General features: G+C 42.4%; 1 protein-coding gene across 2 annotated transcripts in view; it reads right to left on the bottom strand.

The window, feature by feature from the left end:
- The window catches only part of LOC143351631 (cell adhesion molecule 2-like), a 102,673-nt gene that overhangs the window by 12,566 nt on the left and 69,766 nt on the right, over nucleotides 1–20,341 (bottom strand). For both annotated transcript variants that reach the window (XM_076783407.1, XM_076783408.1), the window contains 3 exons: nucleotides 18,825–18,957; nucleotides 13,645–13,778; nucleotides 5,034–5,340 (listed from right to left, as the gene is read on the bottom strand). In XM_076783407.1, the coding sequence (XP_076639522.1) occupies nucleotides 5,034–5,340; nucleotides 13,645–13,778; nucleotides 18,825–18,957 (574 nt within the window). The remainder of the gene's footprint in view (nucleotides 1–5,033; nucleotides 5,341–13,644; nucleotides 13,779–18,824; nucleotides 18,958–20,341) is intronic.

The following is a 20,341-nucleotide window of genomic DNA, read 5'->3' on the forward strand; positions in this document are numbered from 1 at the left end:
CAGTTACGATCCACCCAACTTAACAACCCGCCCCTCCTAACGCGACGATCGATCCCGTTAATTAAAAGAGATCTTACGATTTATTTGTCTTTCTTTAAATTATATATATACAGGTGTCTAACAATGCCTATTCCAATGGAATTTAGTCAATTTTCAAATTTTAGAAACTGTCAGTGAAACTTCAAACGCGTTCTGCTTGAAATCAAATTTACCAAACTCGCGTGGATATTTTCAACCGTACGCGCGATCGGTTTCAAATTTTCGCAGAATGTTGATACCATACATCTACCGTTGCATGAATTTTAATAGTTTCACAAGTGAAACCACAAAAATGGCAATTTTCTTTAATTTGCAACCGAAGCTACACTCCGTGAAAATGGCCCAATTTTTAAACTACCCGTGCAAAACGAACGATATCCAAACTAAAATATGTAAATATAAACATGTACGAACGAGACTCCACTACAAATTTAAAGAAATATTTTAAAAAAATCCCTTAAAGAATTGCCCCGTCTCGACCGTTTAAAAGATCCAGAATGTTATTTTCTGCTTCGAAAATAATACGAAAGAGTCCCTCCCCCGCGCTGAAAAAATCGTTGAAACCACAATGATACGGCTCGTAAACCGGAGGGCCGAGCAACGATAGCGCTGTCCTGTTTTGGGGGAAAACATTTACATTCCAGCCGCTGTCGATAAACCGCTGGTTTTGGATTTTCCGTACGATCGATTCTATAATCATCCGGCGACGAACAGATTCAAAAGATTACTATCTCTTTGCGCGTCCGTTTAAACACAAGCGTATCGAACCGCTGCACGTGTCACTGTTTTCCCAATTTTTCTCAACGACCGCCATTGATTCCTAAACGCAATAATTAATTCACGAATCGCGTCGCGTACTTTCATTTTCATCGATTGTCCGTTATTATACGGTACTTAAACGGCATTGAACCGATCGAACAATATGGCGCGACGAAACAAAAGAATATCCACTGTATCGGGGAATTTTCTACGCTCGCGTACGCGACTCCCCCATTGTAGCTATTAAAACGTACGCGACATTCTCCCTCCACCAAGTTATGCTCGTTTATGTTTCATCGTTATATCTGGAACCGACTAAATAACATATAGTCTCGTATATTATTTAACTAAAATAAATACAATGAGGTATACAGAAAAAAAAAGCCAAACACAGAATGGCGCAGGATGTTAAGCAGCGCCGCTCCGCGGTGGGCCCAGCAACTGCTCTACGCGCGAGTTTCAATCTATTTACATCGACCAAGTGAGAAAATATAATAAATAAAGAATGAAAAAATAAAAAATAAGACGTATCATCGACCAATAATTTTGCACGTTTGGCTCCTCGGATCGTAATCGCGAAAAAGACGTTCCTCGCCGTCCGTGCGGAAGAACGATAACTTCAACAAGAACTTCCATTTAATTGTAGCGGGAAGTTTCGCGAGTCAGCGTACGTATCGCGGGGCGACCGTGTTTAAAGTAGACGTTCAGGCTGCTGAATGCTCGTTTCGGTGTAATTCATGCCGGAGGTGGGGTCATCTATAATACGTTACGTCTGATGATACGTCTGTGCTCTCGAGATATCAAGCATTGTACGAAATATATACAAAGAACTCGTCGTGTAAAATGAAAAGCGGAGTATCTTGGAAACGAATGGCTCCCGGATCCGCGGATACGCTCGGTACGACAGTTTGTTTCCGCGAGCACCGATAGCTAATTAAAACTTTATCTATGGTCTCGATACGTTCCTGTTATTCTCTATGTAAGTGAATCGAGGCTGTTCGCCAAGGCGGTCGGGTGTTCGCTAGAAATAGTCCGCGGAGTCCCTCTGCCAGAGACGAGATGAAACGCAAATTCCTTTTCCTTCCTTGGAGCATTAATCATTAATTAAAACGTCGCCACATAATTTAAGAGGGATAGGGGAAGAATGGATGAGGGTCGCGTAGACGCGAGGAGAGGGGACGGAGAAAAGGAACAAGACGAGGGGGGGAGAGGTAAGCATAGGGAATAAGATAAAGAGTGTACGTCGTAAAGAGTAGGATTGATGCGTGGCTGGAACGAGGTACAAAGCGATGGAAATATACATTGCAAATGGATAAAAGTCACCATTATGGACGTCGACTTCTGCGTCGGGGTAAATAAGCAACGGTTTTCCAGTGGGAAGAGTCCGAGATTCGGAGGGACAAAGACCCGGTAAAGTTTCTATCGGAAATGAATAAAAAATACGTCGCTGTTGTCGGGGACAAAGGTCGTGAATTATGGAGGAATGCTCGAATCTGTCGAACTCTTGGCAATCTCTTGGCAATCCCGGACGGAAAAAATCGATAAATTCTATTATCATTTTTCGATGAGCACTCGATGGAACGAATATCACGAGCGAAGGCACCGAGAAGAGATTCAGATGTTTCGAACTGCACCGATATTACGTACGATGATAAAACGGGTTTTGGTATACGCTATATACACGCCGTGTAATGGTATTGCATAGATCGTAAATCGAGGAGACGTTATAGACTGTAACGATAGGGGAGTTTACTAAATATACCAGTGCTAACTGATCAATAATGCCACAAACTAGTTAAGAATTCGTAAGCCACAATGTGTCGTTAGCGACAAGTTTAGCCGCGTACAGGTGCGCGGATTTAGTTACTTCTACCTGTGTAACGGCGCTACATACATCGAAGACTTAAGCAAACGCTGAAATTTTCAACAACGCACGAGAGGATTTACAGAATCTACCGAACGCGTCCGATCGATACTGGAACGGACACGAATTTGTGGACGAAAACAAGTCGTTCGGAGAGATTCGTCGGACCCATCTAACCATTACGTTTCCTTGGAATTGGTAAACAATTTTAAGACGAACAAATTCCATCGATAACATTATCGAATCCTTGTTTTAATTTTAATTTGATAGGGTGGTAGATCTACGCATATTTAAATAAGTGTATTATTCTGAGAAAAAAAATCAGTTTCTAAACAACGAAGTCAAGGGGTAAATTGTATCGTTGGAGCTTGGATTATGCAATTTACGAGATGGACGGTACGTCAAATGTAAGGGAGGAGTCGCCAGTTTTGCTAGATTAATGCAATTAATAATCCTTTGAAATAGTTAAGAACACGTAAACGAGAATATGTCATTAGCAACGGTATTAGACACACTTAGGCGTGCTCCAGCAGCTTCCTCCAACTGCGTAACAGTATTACATAAACTGCGGGGTAATAAACACCGAAGTTTTCAACGGTATAACGAAGGATTCAGTAAACCTACCAGACCCGGCCAATCAATACCGCTCCAAAATAATCGAGAATTCTTGCACGAAAACATGCTATTAACAACAGTATTTGACGTATTTAGGCGGTTCGGGTTCTTTTAGCTGCTCGTATTTGTGCGAGAAATAATTTCGTTATAACGGGAATACGTGGTCTTCGACGACGCGAGAGAATGCGTTTCTATTAAATGGATTGTTCTTTAAACAACGAATCATTCGATACGACAGGATCTCGCTAAGTTTGTCAGGACCTCCGAGGATTTAATTTCTAGATAATTGTAAGACGTGACATAAAGATATCTGTTTTAAATTCTGACAATTAACCTGGCGATATTCTCTGAAACTGTCAGAAAGATGAAAACAGAAACGTATGCATCGAAGGCTGGCTAGATTTGCCCAGACAACAGGCAACCGATATCGTAAAATATTCAAACGCTCGCGGTCAAAGAAATACCATCGCTAATGGAGGCAGACATTCCAGATGTTCCTCCTCGGTAACATCTATAATACAAACGTACAGCGCGCGTTTTAAATTAAATAACCAATGAGTATTTCGACAACACGTGAAACGACTCCCAACGGACGCATTAAACTAACCAGTGCTTTACCTCAAAAACAACAGACTGGTTCGCCACACTCGTACAACCAGCCATCCGGAATATTCCAACGTTCGCGGACGAAGAAATGCCGTTGTCGATAAAACCTGAGCACTGCAATATTAATTACAGACAAAACGAACGCAGTTGACAAATTAAAGATCAAAGAATATCGGCGAGGTTTACGCTGGTTCGAGGTAAATATCAGTTTACTGTTTCCGGGAGAAATCCCTTCAATGACACGTGTCGCAAGTCACAGGACGAAGAATTTATGGGGACAGCTTCCTAGCTGAAAGGACTGCAGTTTGCAAGTTCTCCGCAAGCCCTGTGCAGCAGCTGGAGTCTGACGGCTTCGGAAAACAGTCCTAAAATCGGTATTTAGTCTGCCTACAAAACATACCCCGCCAAGAAACTCCTTAAACTCTACGCGATCGTTTCTTGCTCTGCATCCAACTAACCGAGCCTTCGAACCGTTAAGAATTGCCTTCGAACCGAATGAAACGGAAAGTTAACTGACTTCCGGAATGGGGTATTCCTCCTGTGCCTCTATTCCGCGCTTTCTATCCCTCTTTCTGCGATGTGAGAGAGCCACTATTCGGAGGATAAACTTTCAGAGCGTCCAAACCAACGACAACGCGTATTTTAAGAAACGTTCAAACACGATCAATCTTTAAAACAAACACGAAGGGGCATTTAAGATGTGATAACAATACGTTTCTGTTGCAAGCAGACACGCTGACCAAAGTACTTTGAGAAATGTTCAAACACGATGGATCTTTCAATCATACCTGAAAGGATATCCAATACATAATAATAATAATAATGCGATTATATGGGATACAAATACATATAGAAACAGAAACGTATGGTAAAAGGAAAGGAAATTCTAGAGAGCACATGCAATTGCAATGACGTTCTTTGAGTTAAGGGATGTTCTTAAGGCTAACCGGGATATCTAATTGGATGGATCTTTCAATCACACGTGAAACGACTAATAATAATAATAAAACGCAAAAGAAAATTCTAGAGAGTAAATGCAAATGCAACGACATTCTCGGAGTTTAGTATGACCCGAATGTCCAGGCGAATAACATCTAAAAACAAGATGGACGGTGGATGGGAATAGGTTGGAAGACGTAAAGATGGTTACCTTTGACTCCCACTTGTCCGTCCGGTTTTTTCTGTCCGGTTTGGAAGTTCGGGGGCGGCTGTAGATAGTTGATGCCGACGATGGTGGCCGCTGGCTCGTAGTGGATCATCCTGGGCCTGTCCTCCTCGACGCTGATCTCGGTGCTCTGCCAGTATATGTCGTATATAGAGGCGCTGCACCGTATTTTCAGCTTGCCGACGGTGAAGTGGTCGTGCGTAACGAGAAACTGAAGGCCGATCTGGGAGATCTGCCACTCCGATTCGTTGGTGTCGAGGGGGCTGTACGTGCGGACGTACGACTTCAGCGGCTGTTCAGTCGCCGGTAACAACGTGCGAACCAGTTAAAGAGGAGAAACCACGATGATCACGCGAGGGGGGGTACGTTCGCCGTTAAAATTCCCCGGCTCCCGGTCGTTCCCGACCCACCACCCCCGGGCAACGCGCGACACGTCGGCGACTTAATTCCGATAATTAATTCGGCCGAGTTAAGCCCCGGCGCCGTTTTAAGGACAAATTTCCGCGATTAATCGAACGATCCGCCGCAACCGACCGGCATTCGCTCGTCGCTGGCGGGTAATCTCGCTCGTTCGACGTTTAAGGATCGTCGCTTTAACCCTCTGCGGTTCGTTTGTCTCGCGCGATGGGGCTGTCGCGGTTGCTAGACAATTTCGTACAACCCTGTTGTCCATCGAGAGCAAAAAATCCTGTCAATTTTATACAGCCAATTCGCGTCCACCGGATATTCATGGGGACCCAAAGAATCGATTTCATTTTTCGATTTTAGAAATGATACAATAATTGACATTCACGATCCATTTTCGTCCCTACAGATTTTGTGAATTGCCTTCCCTTTAACTACGTTAAAAACGGAGTGATCCGATATTTTCCTGGAATATTCGTTCACTCTCATCGCACGTCACATTAAATTCTTAGATTTCAGAGTTATCGATTAAATATCTCAAAATAGAGAATTCGAATTTATGATTGTATTCTATGGAACATCGTTTTTCGTGAGCTAACTTTTTCTAGTTATACCATTGTAACAGTAAACGAGCTGTATATGCTATGAATAATTGTGAATATTATATAAATATACTATATCGAACTGGTTGGAAGCAACGTTCACTCGATTTCAGAATTCTTCTTCTTTTTATATCGAAATATTTTAACGAGAAACGTTGAACCTAATTAGATGTAATATGCGAGGAGACTCGATATTGAAAAAACGGGGGAAAATTGAATATCCCAGAATTTCGATACGATCGAGTATTAGGGTTGCTATCTTAATTTAATTCAATTTAAATTCTCGGGAAATTAGTCGAATCTTGGTAAAAGGAATCGGCAATAATCGGATTCCATTGCCAATAATAGGACCTTGTTAATCATCTGGACGAGTCAATTGGACGATTATTGGGTGCCAAATAATTTTTCACTCGATATTTCCGAAGAAAACAAAGTAGAAAACTCGAGATATGGTCAGACGCGCCGAACCAAGCCCCAGAAATTTACAAAATAAATTGTTTCCAGGGCTCGAATTTGAAAAAGCTGTAACGTAAATAGAATCCAGCGATTCCATAAACCCATCCAGAAAATTTCCGGGACAATGCAGTAGAATGATCAAGCTATGGTCAGACGCGCCCGAACCAAGTCCCAGAAATTTACAAAAATAAATTGCTCTCGTGGCTTGAATTTAAAAATACTGTCATGCAAATATAATTCAGCGATTCCATAAACCCGTCCAGCGAATCTCCGGGATAATGCAAGTAGAAAAATCGAGATATGGTCAGACGCGTTCGAACCAAGCCCCAGAAATTTACAAAATATCGAATTTACTCGAATTTGAAAAAAACTGTGGTGTAAATAGAATCGAGAGGTTCCATAAACCGCCACGGAGAAGATTCCGACTGCATTTTTCAGACGTCGCGGCCGCGATAAAAATATGACAAGAGCCTCGATCAGATTAAACCGCGCAATACGTTTTTCCCCGCCAATTTTTCTTCAGTCTCACTTAGCCACGATGTATAGCTCGCTCTATTTCCCGGAAGCACCCTGCGCGAATAAACGAAAAATAAGAAAATTCGTTCCTCGAGTTAGTTTGGGGAACGTCGCGGCGCCGTGCACGAAATACAGAGGGACGACATTGTGTAAAATACCAGGCAGAAAACCGCGTCGACGCAAACATGTCTATTCTTCCGTGTATCAGGAAGCCGTTTCACTTACAAAAGATAACAATCCCCCGCGGCTGATATTAGTCTAAAATTCTTGCAAGCTACCCCTGGGTCGGGTTAATTTCGCCGACGTTATCCGAAATCCAAAGTCGAGGAAAATCTTTCCGACGAACTTTCTTCTTTTTTTAATATCGAGCAAGCTTTGAAAGGAAGCCGCTTCTCAAAGAGTTGATGGAAAATGTTTCCCGTAGTCGAAGCTAATCGGTAACGCTGTTTCTTCGGCCCCTTTGCGGCCACGAGAGTTAACAACGAAACAGCGCGAACGTCGAAAGTGCACGTTTTTCAAATAACAATACATTTCACCGATACGAACGATTCGACAGGATTGTATTTTGATAGCTGTGTGTCACCGAAGAAACTCCGGATCGCTTTTTTTTTTTTTTTTTAATCGCGCTTGCAGCATTTAAACAATGGTCGCGGAAACGAGCATCGAAATAAAAAAAACGAGCGCCGTTTGTAAGATTTTGTTACAAAAAAAAAAAAAAAAAAGTTCCCGCCGCGATATCAAATATACACGCGTCGTTTGAATCGGAACGAATTCATCTCGAGCACACCTGTCTAAAAATAAGCCCACAAAATGCCTCCGATGCGAAACGATTTTTTTTCTCTCCTCCGCGCTCCACTTTCGCGGCCCCGCGCGAACGTAACAATTTTTATCGTCGCGTCAATTTTTTCGATCCACTTTATCTAAACTCGTGGGTTAGTTAATAAAATCGCTTCGTTCGCAGGGGATCCCGACGATTCGAAAATCCACACGTTTTTTAAATTATTATCCGTTTCCACTCCGAAAGTAGAAGCAACCACATCAAAGTTTGAACTTTCGAGCAATTTTATAAATTACAGTTACAGAGCCGGAATCGAACTTTTCCATGGATCTCGTGTATCGTTTTGTAATTAAACCGGAGGAGTTTCGCGTACACGTGTTAATAAAGAAAACAAGGCAAGCGTAAAATTTATTTCCACGAGCGGTTTACAAATAATGCAACGTCGACCAATTATACGATTCGCCTTGTGTACACGATATATATTTATCGTGTATCTTTTATCAATAGAATTAATGACGCGGGTGCTTTTCAAAGGGTGTTCTCGACCCCTGAATATAATAATTCGTATCTTGCTTTAAGTGTTTGTGAATTAAAATTGAATAAACGTTCGCAGCTGTTCAGCCATTTTGAATATCAGCTTTCGCGGGACAAAAATTCGACCACGGTGTGGGTAACGGAATTGATGAAAAGGATCATCCAGCGAACGAAAAATCCGGTTTCGAGTGCAGCAATCCGATCGATAGATACGTTTTTTCTCCGCCATACTTGATACAATCGGTATTTGGAACGAAAAACGTCGAGTCATGCAGCGTCATCTAATACTGCACGAAACGCTCGCGAAAGAACCGAGTAAAAAGCGCTTCTATAGCTGGCAGAAAATCAACTGGCGCCACAAGGCCACTTCCCCCACTCCCAGACACGTCGGACGCGACCCCTACTTTCGCGTTATGCCAACTTCCGTTTCCTCCGCAGACACAAACAATCACGTTAGAAGAAACTCGATAGGGGTAGTCGAACTCCTTAGAGGGGAGTACTTCGACCTTGAATTGATTTTATTCCGAATATAGCAGACATCTAAACATTCCATAGGATGATTCTAAACACAAACTGTAGTTCTTTTCAATCTCTCTACTATTAAATTAATTTGCGACAGGATAAGCTTCTGGTGCTGATTTAACTGCATAATTCATTTCTCGGCAACTATATTTGCAAATACATGTGAAAATTAAATGAAGCCGGTCTGTACAATCCCCGAAAATTAAGGTATTTTATATATTCTGTGTTTTCTCCATTTGTAAAATTAAAACTTGATAAATTGATGTACAGACAACACGTAATAGTTCCTTTTCACGCCAAACAAGCAATCATGAATCTCACCCAGAAAATTCTATTTTCAATCGAAATAATTTCTATTTCCCGATAACATAATTTTTGTCCAGAATTTCTTGCGTCCAAGCTTGGAAACGAGCTTGTCTGGGATTCTAAAATTAGCCCTGAATCATCACGAATTCCTAAATGAGTCTGCTCCGGGCTGCGAGGAAGTAGACGCTACGTAGAAATTTCGTTGCAAAATTCAGGGGAAGTTAAACTCTTTCGAGCATCGCGAAAAAGGCGAAGCACGTCAAAGTATACAGACAGGTCACTCTTTGCACTCAGGCTGAGGATTGATTACGTCGAACTCAATCAGCGGGGCCAAACAGATTTAATTCGAACACGCTGATTCCTTCTTCCTGAAACTATTTTTTTTTTTTTTTTTTTTTTTTTTTTGTGAGTCCGTTAAATTTTTATTCCCGGTCGAACGAGTTCCAAAATTCCCGAGCCTAAAGTTCGATCGGCGTGAAAAATGCGACCTGGTCCCCGCGTCAACCACGAAATTCAAATTCGATGTAACGCGAGAACGAAACCCGAGCAACGCGGAACGCGCAAGAGGGCGATTCCATTTCTGAAAATCGGTCGATGGAGTCGGTGAACCGGTAACTCAAATTGATTTGACGGATTCTTCCTCCCGTAATCCTAATATTTGAAATTGTTCCTGTCCGTACACGCACCTCGTTTTTCAACTGACGTCCGATCTACGCAATCGTGTAAAAAGCATCTTTGCCAACCAAAGATAAATTTACTCTACGGAGGAAGATCAACGACCGGAAGTTCCTTGTTCCTCTTGCCTGGCCAGAACTATTTCAGACATCTTCTGATATTAGAAACAGCGCAAAAACTCTATTTTTAAAGAAATTCAATTTATTCTAATTATCTACCAGAAAAGAGTGGAAGTATTTTTCAGAGAATTTCGCTCGTCAATATTAAATGTCTCGACCATTTTCTGGTTTCAAAATCATTCCAGCATTCAACGATTTATTTCAATTATTTTCTAGAAAAAATAGAAATATCTTTCGAAGAATGATTTACCTTTATTATTGAATGTTTCGATAAATATCTATTTTTAAATTCTTCATGTGAACTTCAATGTGTCTTGTTATTTAGGAGAATACTGTTGTTCGAATGTTTCCCGGTAGAAAAATTAAACGAAACTACCCTTTAGGGTATTATTTATCGTCTCAAACGAATCGTGTCCAATTCTTGGCGGGGCTTCGATTGCTAAGCGCGGGTTAAGAGACTTTGAACGTGATATAGAGCAGGTCGCGTGCTAACAAGTGATAGCGGGAAGAAGGCGAGTAACCTCGAGGACGCCTAAATTTCTACTCTCCGCAATAGTCACCGTCCGACAAAAGGAAGAGTTCTCCTTATAGGAACGAGTGGTGGCTCCCAAGTCAATTCTTTCTTCGATCTGGCTGAGGTCGAAGAGTTCAACGCCAGAACCAAGTATCGCCATTTCCCGATGAAAATAGAACCACTGTAATGCCTTATTTGTTTCCCCATTTAAAATATTACATTTATTTACGATTCGAGCTCCCGTTTCGAGGACCTCATCGAACTAATAACAACAATGAAACTAAGAAATTGTATCTTCAAACGATAGAACGACAATAAAATCAGTTAATAAATAGAGAGAATAATACTCGTCGTTGCATTCTATAATTAGCGAAATTTTCCAGCTTCCGAGGGGAAATTTTCTTAACAGTCGCGTTAGGAAAATGGAGAGATAGCCAATTATCGCGCGGGAACCATGAAACGTTTCGACTAATCTAAACATCGGTGGCAGGATACAGGCCGGTATTATTCATGGAAACGGTCCAATCGCGAACTGCGCGCCACTGTTTCTATTAACAATTTAATAGTTCCTTACAACGTGTTTTTATCTCTCACAATTTGCAAACGGATTTATCGTACTCGCAAACTTTTTACGCGACAGAAAAGAAAGTTTACATTACGTTTGGCATTCTTTCTATTAAGAATTTAATTATTCCTACCGATTTCTATTTTTTTACGCTGAAAAACAGAACGTTCCACTTTCGTACGAAATATGCGATGCGGACTTTATTAAAATGGTGCGTGTGTCTCGTTTTCGTTTCAGTAACTGCCATTAGTATTCATGAGAGTGTACACTACTTTAAGCACTTTTTCTATTAAGAATTTAATTATTTCTTTCCGCGCCGCGCTCTCTGTCCCCCCTCTCCGCCTTAGAATTTACTCTTTGTTAAGCTCCATTTATTCTTTCTACCGCGTACAAAACCGTTTGTCCCAGTTAATAACAAGGAATCGATCGAACCATTGATAGAACAATACTTTTCGTATCACTTATTGCCTACATAAATATTGTAGTTTCCACGACGGTCCTGGAACACAACGAAAGTTCTCATTCAACATCCTGTTTCATTGGGAAAATAGAGATAACCGGTTGCTGCACTCGACTCGTCAATTGTTCCGATTAATCTAAACACCAGAGGCACGATTCACCACCGGTATCGCTCTTGAGGACGATTTAAACGTAAAAGGCGGTTAAAACATCGTTTCTATTAAAAATTTAATCGCTCGTTTAGGTCCCTTTTTCTCGTAGAATTTTCCGACAACCTCAAGAATTTATCGCGATCGCAAAAAATTACATTTCACGTAACAAAGAAAATCCTGTAAATTATAGCGTTGTACAACTGCATCTGCCAATAGCAAGGGATTAGTTAAAAAATTGGTAGAACTCCGCGTAGAAACTTTAATACCTGCATCAGTCAATAGTAGCTTCCAATAGCTACATAAATTTTCTAGCCGGGACACTGGTCGGACAATGCAACGAAAGTCTGTTTTCGACGGCCAGTATCGTCGGGGAAATGGAGGTACTCGGTCGCTGCACGAAATATACGACGCGACAGAACAATAACAAGACTTCGGTTAAATAAATATTAAAATTAATTTACTCGTCGTCCAATGACTGTATAAAACTTCGACGAAAGTGTGCATTCGACAGTATCGTTATGAAACTGGAGATATTCATTGCACAAAATACAATACGATAAAAACAGAACACTGATTAAATAAATATTACAATTAACTATCCTGTCGTTCGATGTTTAAATAAAACTTGAAACTTGGACGATGGTTGTAGAATACGTATTCTTTCGACTGCCCTGTGACGACATTTAAAGAATTTTTTTCTCGAAAATGAGTAGGATTTTGGGGGTATGTCTATTCACCAAAAATGATTGTAATTAATCCCTGCAACAGGAAATAATTTTTTCAGAACGATTTGAAACTTTTCATTTTCGTCGAAAAATTTAGGCACCTGTCGATGTTTCTTAAAAATTACTTTTTCATTTTTAGTAATTTTGTTTGACGCCCTACAGAAAAGTTGTCTAATACTTTTTTGTAGATACCCATGAGCTCTACTTCAGAAAAAAGTTTCATTGAAATATATTCACTATCGTAGGAGTTATGGCTGTTTGAAAATTGGACCATTTCTATGGGGTTTTTCTCATTTTGCGGGGTCAAGGACCAACTTTTCGAATATTTTTATAATTGCTACATATTCTACGCTAAAATACGCGGCGTTTGGCTTTTTGAACATTAAAATCGTCCAATCCGTTCAGAAGTTATGACGTTTTAAAGATACGCATGAAATTTCAGTGAAACATATCGACGCTATGGTCAGACATGAAATTTTCGGTTATGAATTTTTTTCTCGAAACTGAGTAGGATTTCGGGGGTATGTCTGTTGACCAAAAATGCTTGCAATTGACCCCTGCAACCGAAAATAATTTTTTCAGAGTGATTTGAAATTTTTTAATTTCGCCGAAAAATTTATCCACCTGAATTTTTTTCTCGAAAGTGCGTAGGAATTCGGGGATATGTCTACCCACCAAAAATAATTGTAACTGACCTCCGGATTCAAAAATAATTTTTTTAGAATGATTTAAAATTTTTTATATCGTTACGGAAATTCAGCTGCCCAGAGTTACTGTACGTAACATAGGATAATAAATACAACTAATAATAGCAGAAATTAATAATTTTCCAGTCGTCCGATGTCTAGGTAAGATTTGAAGCTTCCAACGGTGGTCGTAGTGTGTTCTATATCGTTAGAAAAACAGAGGTGCCCGAGTTACTCCGCGAAATATACATGCAATAGAATAGCAACAAGACAACAGCTTAAATAAATTACAATTAATCTTCCCCCGATGACTGTATACAATTTGAAGCTGGTCGGTGGTGGAATATAAGATCGGCTTTCGAGGGGCCTGCATCGTTAGGAGAATAGCCCCCCAGGACCTTTGTTCAATTGTTTCGACCAATCTAAACATCACCGCGCGATGCAGCCCCGCGATGTTATCATCCGCGAAAACAGTCGAAACGGCGAAAGAGGGTCTTACGGGAGCCGGGGGATTCACGGGTGAAAGTCCGGTTCAATGTCTGAAGTTCTCACAGACGCTCGTATATATTCCAAAACCCGTACTTGTCGGTCGTTGATGTACCAGGTGAGATTGGCCGCGGGTTTACTCCGTCCGGATGTGCAGTTCAAACGCAGCATATCGTCAATCCGGTATTTCCTCCTTAACCCGTGTATCGACGGCCCTTGAGAGGGTAATTCTGCGGAACAAGAGACGGCAGGTATACACGGCCGGAAGTATGCGAGGCATGTTCGAAACGCCGCTTTGACGTTTCAGCCTTCTCTCCCCCCCTACCGATTCTGTGTGCACGTATCGCGAAACGGGGAAAACTTTTCAAGATTCCCGGATGCACCGACATACCGATACCATACCATACTCTCCCTCATCCCCACCCTTTTCACCCACCCATGCACGCACACACACACCGTTCTCTCTGTCTCTGTGCCACGGCCTGATGAAAAATTCTTCTTTTATGCCTGGCAATTCGCGCTCGCGTTTCGATATCGAAGTAATGTATTCATAAGAGAGACACCATTGTCCCAGGCTCTTTCAGCCACCTCCCCTACCCCCGTCCCGGTTCGCCCCCTTCGTAGACCCGGGTGTACCAGTCGAGGCTGTGCCAAATATTTCGACGATGTGTTTTCGAACGGTGCGTTTGATATTTTTCCGTGCGCGCGTTTCTCGTGCATCGGGCGAGGATCCGCGCGCCATCGGTACAAACGATTGCTCGCGACGCGAGACACACACAGCTCCTCCGAGTTTCGTTTTGTCGGGATAACGAGAACGGGTTCGAGCGGGAAGATCCTCGCCGCTCCTTTCCCGTCCTGTCCCCCCACCCGTAGCTTTTACGATTTGCAAGAGCCTCTTGGACCTCTGAGTTCTTCTCTTCCTCTCTCTCCCTTTCCTTTTTTCTTTCCGTCTCGATCCTATTCCTCTCCTTTCTCTCCGCGGTGGAAAAAATTCGAGTGACTGATACGCGCATTCATCGGGAGAATAAACACGCGAAAGCACCGAAACCCTCCAGGTACACTCGACAAAATGATCGGACACCCCCGCAACAAAGGACATTTTTCTTAAGAGCGGGGTTTCGCGAAAATAAAATAAGAAAACCCAGAAGTTTCTTCAAATTTATTATTATACATCCGTCCGATTATTTCGTTATGTCTCCGTTTGAAATTGTCTCTAGTACCGCGGTGTAATATTTCCATTTCATCACGTTTCTCCCGACTAAACGCTTCGGCACTTCATTATTTCTCTCGCATAGATTACATTTCCTTCCATCCTCTTCAGCCTAACACGTCTTCCAACGCGTAGCCATTAAATTCTGACTATTATCCTTCCCCCGCTGGTTAAGATACTTCGCGGGCGTACTGTATATAATAAGGATTACCCACTTCGTTAATCCGTCTGAATATCATCACCGTGAAAAAGTTTCAATATCTGTTGGAAATCGGTCGCGATAAAATGGCGCTAGCAAGAAGAGACACCAAAAACGTATCGACGAGTAAACTTTTATGCGCGTGCATTTCCCATACCGGGTTTTTATCATTTCACGCGAGACTGCTTCTCGTTCGCGTGATTCTTCTGTCCGGGGAAAGTGAAAATTTGTATTCGTCCGGCCCGCGTGAGTGTCGCGACGGTTTCGACAAAATGGTGCAAATCCAAGGAGCGTTTCCGTCGTTTTATGGCGACTCGTGAAAACTCAAAACGTTCCAGCGGACGATAAAAAAAAAAGATCCTTTTCTCCGGATTCGTTAAAAGTGAAAAATACAAAAGATTATGTGTTCTCCCTCTTTCTCGAGGTTTCACCTAATTCTTTTCGAAGGCTGAAAAAAACGGGGATATTTCATTCCCGGACGAAGGGACGCGTTCCCTCTCTAACGAAATCCTTCTAACAGAAACCTTCCCGCGCATAAATATTAAGAACGTCTCGCGACGGTTGAGAGAAAAGAGAGAGAGAGAGAAAGGGGGGGAAAAAAATAAAAAAGAATCCCTTTACGGGCAAGTTTCGCCGTTACTTCGCACGGGAAATTTTTCCAACCGAGACCGGAATCACGGAAGACAGCGAATCGCTGAAAGTTTCGTCCGTGATTTGAAACGCCGCGGTCTGATTTCGCGCGAACTTGTATTCCCATAACGCAAGACACTGTACAAACCCGAAAATTGGAAGCACTCCATGGGCAACTCGCGTTAACACTTCGCAGTCCGTCGGCGCGTATTTGCGATCTGAATACTGTATCGCTTCCGACAACGAGAGCCCGGTCTCGTCCAAACATTATTTAAATCTCTTATACATTCTACGGCGTTATCGCGAAACGGATAATTCAAACGTGCTTTCTTCATCGGCACGTTAAATGCTTCTTTGACGTAATACCGTGCAATTAATGGCAAAATGAATACGTAATTTATCGCGATAAATGGCAGGAACGACAAACGAATAAATAAATAAAACCAAGAGCAAATACACTGCGCGTTCGTGATCGTAAATTTCAGGCCATCCTTTAACGAACCGAAAACAACGTTTCGCGAAAATTTCTCCCTTTAAAACCGAAAATATTACGCCGTCCTTTGTGGAGTACATTATACGACTCATATTTTATTGCAATGGAACATTGTAGGATCCTTAATTTACCGATAAATGACAGCGTGAAATATAAGTATAATAAAGAGATTGTAACAAGTCCAGCCTACCAAAAGCTTCCAAATCCGACATACTGCTTTGAGCACCTTTTTTTATTTTTCAGTAACGCTTTCCAGCGCCTCTTCTTTGTCAAGAATTTGCAAACGGCGCGTAGAGAGCGCGGAGATTTTATTTTTCGCGCGAAAATGATTTCATTTTCATACGCGACGCGCGTATTTTATTAAAATTTTATCCGCGTCTTGTATTCGTTTAAGCGACCACACTCAGCATTCGCGAGAATTTACTCTGCTTCAGGCATCCTTTCTATCGACAACTCGATTATTCCACGCGGTACTTTTTCCTTTCTAAACAGTCGTGAATGCCTTATCAAGATGAAAAGTCGTAATTTTTCCGTCGAAAGGAAACAATTCATTCTCGTTCCCGCCAAGTGTATTTTTATAAGCGGTATCTGTATTTTGTCTTCGTACGAGGAACTACGCACTGCAGCGAAATTTTACAATTTAATTATTCCTCTTGTTGTTCGAACGTTCTTTGGAATTTTCGAATTCAATTCGTGGAACTCGAACGTTCTGTTTTTTACATTAAAAAGGAATACGTTCCATTTTCATACACAAAATATGTACGATAGGTGTTTAAATAATGCCGGAACCTATGCTTGATTTTATTCAAAATATAATCCCAAACATTCGCAATATTTCATACTGTCTTAGACGTCTTTCGTATTAAGAATTTAATTATTTTTTTAAATTTTCAAGCATTTTGTCGAGCTAATAAAATTTCCCTTTTCAAGAAAAATATTTCATTTTCATTTTTACACGCGTGCCCCCTGTCTCTTACTTCCGTTTAACCTTTTCAATGTTAAATTAATCAATGGTAGGGAAATCCTTCGGATAGAATTAATTTCAAATATACGATTCAATACAAATTTAATTAAAACTGGACTTATTTTTGTTCAAGGAAACACCACCTAGCATTCATAACCCAGCACACTATGCTAGACACTTTTCGAATTAAAATTTCGTCCAGCTAAAATATTTAATATTTCATGCAGTGCGCATTTTCTAAACGATACCTGTCTCTCCGTCTCGTTCAACCTTTTCGATGCAAAATTAATGAACAGTAGGAAGAGAGCTGCCGTGAAAAATTCACTTCGCCATTTATTCTTTCGCAATTAGACCCTCGTGTTTACGTGAAAAGTAAATCAAATGGCAAAACATCGCGCGTAGTCGTACACCGGGGCCAAGAAGTTTATATATCTGATGTTTTTCTAAAATTTCAGTATCTAGAATAATATTCTTAGCCGGGCTCGAGTATAATCGAGCGCGGCAGTTGAGAGGTTAAGTATCCACTCCCGGCACTAATGAAAGTTTATACTACTTTGGACACCTTTCCTACTACCAATTTAATTATTTCTTTCGACGCCCTTTTATTCCCGAGAATTAGCAAACATTTCATCCGGGTCAAAGTCGTGCTTATTTCTGTAAAACAAAAAAATACTTTCCTACCACCAATTTAATTATTCCTGAGTTGTACCTATTATTGTAAAAAAAAAAAAATACTGTCTTCTTTGCACTAATTTTTTACCAATAATTGAATCATTTCAGCGTTTGCAAAATGTTAAACTCGCGATACGTAAGTCGTTTGATAAAGACAAAATGGATAGGAAATAGTTGTTGACGACCGAGTGTAGAATTTACGAAGGGACCAGGGTGCATCGGGTACCCGGTCTATTAACTTTCTAATTGCATCTTCAAGTACCTCCTCAGTTCTTAAATTTGCAAACGCTCTTCGTCCGGGCATTTTCCCGTCTATGGAGTCTCGCGCGCGAGACTTTATTGCTTAATCTTGCCCCTTTGTCGCGTTGCTTAACCGAGACAAAAGGCGAGATGCAGAAGAAGTTAATGGCGTCATAAAGCAATCATTAAAGCAGTATCCCCGCAGTCGGCTAAACAGCAATTACATAATAGGTGGATCCAGCGAGATGGTAATTTTCGTTATTTGTTCGGACGGTCGTTCGTCGTTTTCTTTGCTTCTATTCAAAGACGCGACAATGAAGGAAGATGGCCTCGAATTTACGGCCGGCAGTGTATTTACCGTACCAACAACATAAACGTTGCCATTCCGCGCGGGCGCGGAGGCGACTCTATCTTTAATCCACCTCAGGCTTCGTGATCCCCACTGGGGTTTTAGCTTTCGCGCCATTTGGCCTCGCAATTTGTCATTCTACGTCCGATAAATTAATGAGCAACGCTGTCGGCGCTGCCAGGCGTCGACGCGTACTCCTCGTCTCTTTTAGTATCACTCGAAATGAAAAAGAGAAAAGGAACGAGCCAGCCGTGGTAGGGGGAAATAGGAAATAAAACCGCAGGTTAACCTAATTCCCCTTCGCCTAAAACACCTAATTCCCGTTCATTCCGTCGCGTGTACCCGCAGTATTATCTTCGGCTCGGTCCACAGCGATTCGCGTAAGCCCTTAAGTCCACCCGGGCCGTGGCTGGTATTAATTCGCAGTTCGAAACTGCGAGCCAACGCGGCCGACTTCCAGGCGACGTTCTCTCGCGCGTAAAGTTCCTTCTGCCCGTTAATAAACACCGTTTCCCTTACCGACGACGTTCATGGTGGCGTAAACTATGGCCGTGTGGAACGAAGCGTCGGCCGACACCTCGCAGCTGTACTCCCCCGCCGCGTCCAGCTCTAGATTCGTCAGACCGACCTGCGTCGCGTTGCTCTCCGATCTCTGCAACACACAAAACCCAACCGTACAATATTCCCTCGATGTATCACTCGATTTTTACCTCCCCATTACCCACACTCAAATTTCGAAACCATTCCCTTTTGGGGATCAGGACTCCGGCTAAACGGTGGACAGCGAAATACGACGATCTTCTGGGTTAGATCTGATTCTTCGTCTTTTATTTTACAGGACGTTTAACAAGTTCGGAACAGCTACCACGTGTTACTAAGGCAAAATGCATTTAGTATTATTTTTAATACTGCTCTAAGTTTGGTCCCAACTCTTTTGGACATCTATTGCAATCAGTCCACAATGAATTTTAGAGATATTTGCGTATACGGTCTGCAGGGTGGGTCGGAATAACGCGAATCGAACTGGGATTCGATATAAACTAGGAGAACGGCAGAAGAATTAATTCCCTCCATCCCTCTCGGAGTTCCAAAGATGGCCGTGTTCGATACATAAACATAGAGACTTTATTTCCCCCCGTATATCGCCGTGCCGAAATTCTATTGTCTCGGAAAAAGAGAGGTCGAGCCCGGGTACTAATGTTTCTTTCTGTACGCGGCGTCTTCCGCGCCTCTCCTCGAACCGGTTCGACGGCCAGAAATTTATGACGCCGGGCGTCCATAGAGGCGCGTGCGAAAAAAAAAAAAAAACGAGAGAGGACCCCGGTTCGACGGGGAAGCACCGCGACCGGAACATCGATCAATCGACCGGAAGACAAAGGCTCCGCGCGGCCGTTTCGCATTGTTCCCGTCGACGGTTGAATAATCCGCGCTGCGAAGACGGCAACTGGACCGAGCGTTCGCCTCTTCGCGATATCGATTCGGAATGACGGCGTGTCATTCGCCCCGTTGCGAACAAGCCCTGGCAGGGAGAGCTTCACGCTCGCGGAACACACCGGCCACGGACGCGGTTTACGAGCGACATTACGCTCCGTAACGGCGCGTCCCCCGTCGGCCGTGGCCGGTGGCGCAGAATTTCGCGACGCGTCGCGATTTATTCGCGCGTCCCGGTCGACGCCACCCCTACTCGAACCCCCTTTCTCGCCCCTGCGAGAAATTCTGTCGCTCCCGCTGCCCCGATACCGCCGCGAGACCGCAACCCGCAGCCCCGGACAGCCTAAACGCGACATCCTCGCACGCGACCATTTACCAGCGAATTTCTTTCCACCCCCCCCCCCCCTACGATGTACCTATTTAATTTCAAGACTGAGCCAATGTAACTTTCCGATGGAGTTCGTCGACTAACTCTGAGAGTCTTATAAATTTTTTCTTTTTTTTTTAATTAAGAGATGTACGTGAGAATGTTGGGGAGGGGTCAGAACTGTTATTGGATCGCGTCATGAGTTATTTTGATATGGACTCTGCTTCTTCTTGAACCC

The sequence above is a fragment of the Colletes latitarsis genome, chromosome 2 (genome assembly GCF_051014445.1).
Source record: "Colletes latitarsis isolate SP2378_abdomen chromosome 2, iyColLati1, whole genome shotgun sequence".
In the NCBI taxonomy this organism is placed as follows: domain Eukaryota; kingdom Metazoa; phylum Arthropoda; class Insecta; order Hymenoptera; family Colletidae; genus Colletes; species Colletes latitarsis.